Source organism: Sinocyclocheilus anshuiensis, unplaced genomic scaffold (assembly GCF_001515605.1).
Source record: "Sinocyclocheilus anshuiensis isolate Anshui unplaced genomic scaffold, SAMN03320099.WGS_v1.1 scaffold111, whole genome shotgun sequence".
Classification (NCBI taxonomy): Eukaryota; Metazoa; Chordata; class Actinopteri; order Cypriniformes; family Cyprinidae; genus Sinocyclocheilus; species Sinocyclocheilus anshuiensis.
This window is the reverse complement of record NW_015552549.1, coordinates 1,091,644-1,095,084: the sequence shown is the minus strand read 5'-3', so window position 1 is coordinate 1,095,084 and position 3,441 is coordinate 1,091,644. Positions and strand designations below refer to the sequence as shown.

Sequence of the window (3,441 nt, the reverse complement as noted above, 5' to 3'; positions counted from 1 at the left end):
AAAAACATTTGCACATAATTAGGACCCTAACAAAGTCCAAACCTTTCAATGTGCGTGTTATTTAGCAAACTATACACACTACATAATAGTTCACACTTGGTGAGGCATGACATGAAATCAAATTTCTTAAATTTAAACATGGAATCAAGACAAACTGAATTAAGAGTGTATTGATGTTTTATATCTTATATAATCAAGTAAAGACATCAGAAACATTGAAATCATAATAAATACATGTAACACAATCGAAATGTACTACAGTTATACATAATTCATTTAAGAGCATGATAATGTTATTAATTCTATTATAAAATAGTATAGATAAATACATTATTACAAGAACACATACTATGTGTTTGTATTTAATTACACAGTATATGACCAAAAAAGGTCTAATAGAGTCAGTCATTGTTCATGACTACAGAACGCATCATAATGTTTAAAATTATTTTTATTTAAAATGCATAATAAATTATAGCATCTTTAACGTTGGTTCTCATTTCCTCTGCTTGCTATTTTTTCTGGTTTTGCACCTAAAAATGAACAGAGACATTTTGTATTATAATGTGTGCAGAAAAAAAACATTAATAAAGCAATAAAACAATTTTTAATGGGGGTAAAACAAATGAATGTTTTGCTAAGAAATATAACAAATGTTAAATACACATACTTGTACTGGTTCCAGTCACTCCATGAGGAATTACAGAATTCATCCCTCGCTCTCACACACACCGTCATCCCTTTTGTCACTGGCAGCTTGTGACTTTGTGTGAAGAAAATCTGAGCAAAACAAATATTAATATATTTCCAGGTCTGACTAAAAATAATAATAGTTTTAATAGTTAAAATTTAAGTCTTGCTTTCACAGAAATAAATTACATTTTAAAATATACTAAAATGTAAAATAATTTGTAACGATTGTAATGATTTTCACAATATTACTGTTTTAGGGTGTAAATGCACCCTAATTATTCCAAACATTCTTTTGAGCAGTAGTGTGTGGGGTTACCTCTTGTGAGTTCGGTTTGGAGCAGTCACAATTGTCATGTTTCCGACAGCGAATCTCTTTCACTTGAAACATGAGAGGGAAGTAGGATGATGGTGTGCTCCAGGAGTGTGGATATTTGACCTCTACGGATGTTTTATTGATCCTACTAATAGGCACCATATCAGGCCTCACTAAGAAGTGCAGAAAAAGATTGTTTCATATTCAGATGAGCGGCATTCTAATTCAATATTCTAAGACCCCATCTTAGCGATTTGTGAGAGCTCACCGATATCCATGATGTAGAACTTTGTATTGTAGGATTCAACAACAAAGCTGCTTCTGAAGTATATGGTCAGGTTGATGCGCTCCACCTCCTCTGCATAGGGACAATAGTCATGGTCTAAGCATGTGATATTCCCACTGGAATCCAGACTGCAGCTGATGTTGCTTCCACCAGGGCTGGAACAGAATCAGTCAAGTTTTTTTATTTATTTTTTTTCTCCACACCTCTTACATCATTGCAGTTTGCAGAACCTAAAATAAGATGGAGAAACTTACCGTGAGGCTTTGATATGAGCAACATGGCCATTCCTATTTACATCCCATGTCCAATTACATTTGAAGGAACCTCCATAGTTATTTGTTGAACAATCGATGTAACCTTGTTTGGTAATTCAATAAAAAAATATATATATATAATAAGAATTAAATAAAACAATTATATAATACAATTATGAAACTGAATTTAATAAAAAAGAAACAAATACATTTTATAAAAATGTATAAACACTACTGTTCAAACATTTGGGGTCAATTTATTATTATTATTATTATTATTATTATTATTAAGAAATTAATACTTTTATTTAGTAAATTGATCAAAAGTGACAACACAGGCTTATATATTTGCATATTTAATTTATAAATTTAATTTATAATTTGTAAATTATTTAATTTATATATGTAATTTATAATGTTACAAAATATTTATAATACAAATAAATGCTGTTCTTTTGAACATTATATTCAAATAATAATAAAAACATTTTTTTCAAAAAATAAAAATTAAAACTACTAAGTAGCATACTAATTTTTAACATTGATAATAGGAAATGTTTTTGAGCAGCAAATCAGCATATTAGAATGATTTCTGAAGGATCATGTGACACTGAAGACTGGAGTAATCACTGTTTAAAATAAAATAAAATAAATTAAAATACATATCATTTTTATTGTAATAATATTTCACAGTTTTACTGTTTTTACTCTATTTTTGTAAATTAAAATAAGTAAAGCCTTGATGAGCATAAAAAAATGACAAATCTTACTGACCCCAATATATTTTTCTACAAACTACATGGTAGAAATTAATATTTACTGTAAAATGTTTCACTGCTGAAGGCTTGAAACTATTTAACATTTTTAAATTTTTCAAATGAATATCATGACAATTTTATACAATGTAAAAGAGGGTTGTACCTTTCTCAGGAGTATTCTTGATAAACTTCCTGAAGGTCCACTGAGCCAGCACCAGTGTGTGGTTTAGGTAGGATCCCTCACTATTGAAACAGGAGTAGTTGCCCCCCATCCACCCCTCTACTGTGACGACGATCCTGTTTCCTTGAGCCTCCAGATTTTCATCGTTGTTTCTGGTCCATGTAATATTTTCCGCTTCATATGCTTCTCCACAGATAAGTGGCACGTTTACATCTTCACCTACATTGACATTCACCACAAGCACTGATGACAGACAATTGAAAAACAAATGAGAAGTGCAAATATAACAATACAAGCCCCAATACAAATAAAATAAATTGTAGCAGTTTATAAAACAGAGCTCAAGTACTTTGTAGAAATTTTACACAGAAACAATTCTTTAGACATGATTCAGACCAACAAACAAACCATTTGGTTTAAGTGTCCAGTAACTCTCCTCTGTTTTGATGGATCCATCAGCAGAGGACTGGAGAAACAACAACGTACTCAATAAGAGAAAAAACATCTGTTGGTGGAAAAAAGAGAAAAGTTTAGACTGCAATTAATACGCGTAATCATTGGTTCTCAGCTGTGGCTGCAGGTCTGTTCTGACATACAGTGAAAAATCAATGCTAAATGCAAAGAATAAAATACAGCTAACCATATAGTTGTGCATTTAGGAAAGCAAAATATATAGACATCAACTTCTAAAAGAGACATGAAAACGCTGTTGTATCAAGTTGAGCTCTTTGGTGAATCATCTCTCATTTTGCAATATGGTTAATACTAACAGAACAAACAATAGGCTAAATAATGTATTTGTTAAACTGGTAAATCATACTTCACTTGTTTATGCATGTATAAAATTGTCAGTTTTCATATCATGTTAATAATCTTACTTATTATTGGGCCTATGCAATTAGTGGTAACCTACACTCTAAAAAATGCTGGGTTGTTTCAACCCAACTTTGGGTTAG

General features: G+C 30.8%; 1 protein-coding gene across 1 annotated transcript; it reads right to left on the bottom strand.

The window, feature by feature from the left end:
- Positions 1 to 496: 496 nt before the first annotated feature.
- Positions 497 to 2,990, bottom strand: LOC107664334 (interleukin-12 subunit beta-like). The gene is made up of 7 exons (XM_016454862.1): positions 2,894 to 2,990; positions 2,468 to 2,728; positions 1,547 to 1,649; positions 1,275 to 1,447; positions 1,010 to 1,179; positions 671 to 780; positions 497 to 533 (listed from the first exon to the last, which is right to left on the bottom strand). Exons 1-7 carry the CDS (start codon positions 2,988 to 2,990, stop codon positions 497 to 499), a joined length of 951 nt encoding a protein of 316 aa, XP_016310348.1.
- Between the last annotated feature and the right edge of the window lie 451 nt (positions 2,991 to 3,441).

What these genes read in the sequence shown, in the direction of transcription:
- LOC107664334 (XM_016454862.1), bottom strand. Translation starts at nt 2,990, where the DNA reads ATGTTTTTTCTCTTATTGAGTACGTTGTTGTTTCTCCAGTCCTCTGCT. An exon ending in GCTCATATCAAAGCCTCACG is followed by an intron (nt 1,448 to 1,546) that starts GTAAGTTTCTCC and finishes ATTCTGTTCCAG; the next exon opens with CCCTGGTGGAAGCAACATCA. An exon ending in AGTGACTGGAACCAGTACAA is followed by an intron (nt 534 to 670) that starts GTATGTGTATTT and finishes GTTCATTTTTAG; the next exon opens with GTGCAAAACCAGAAAAAATA.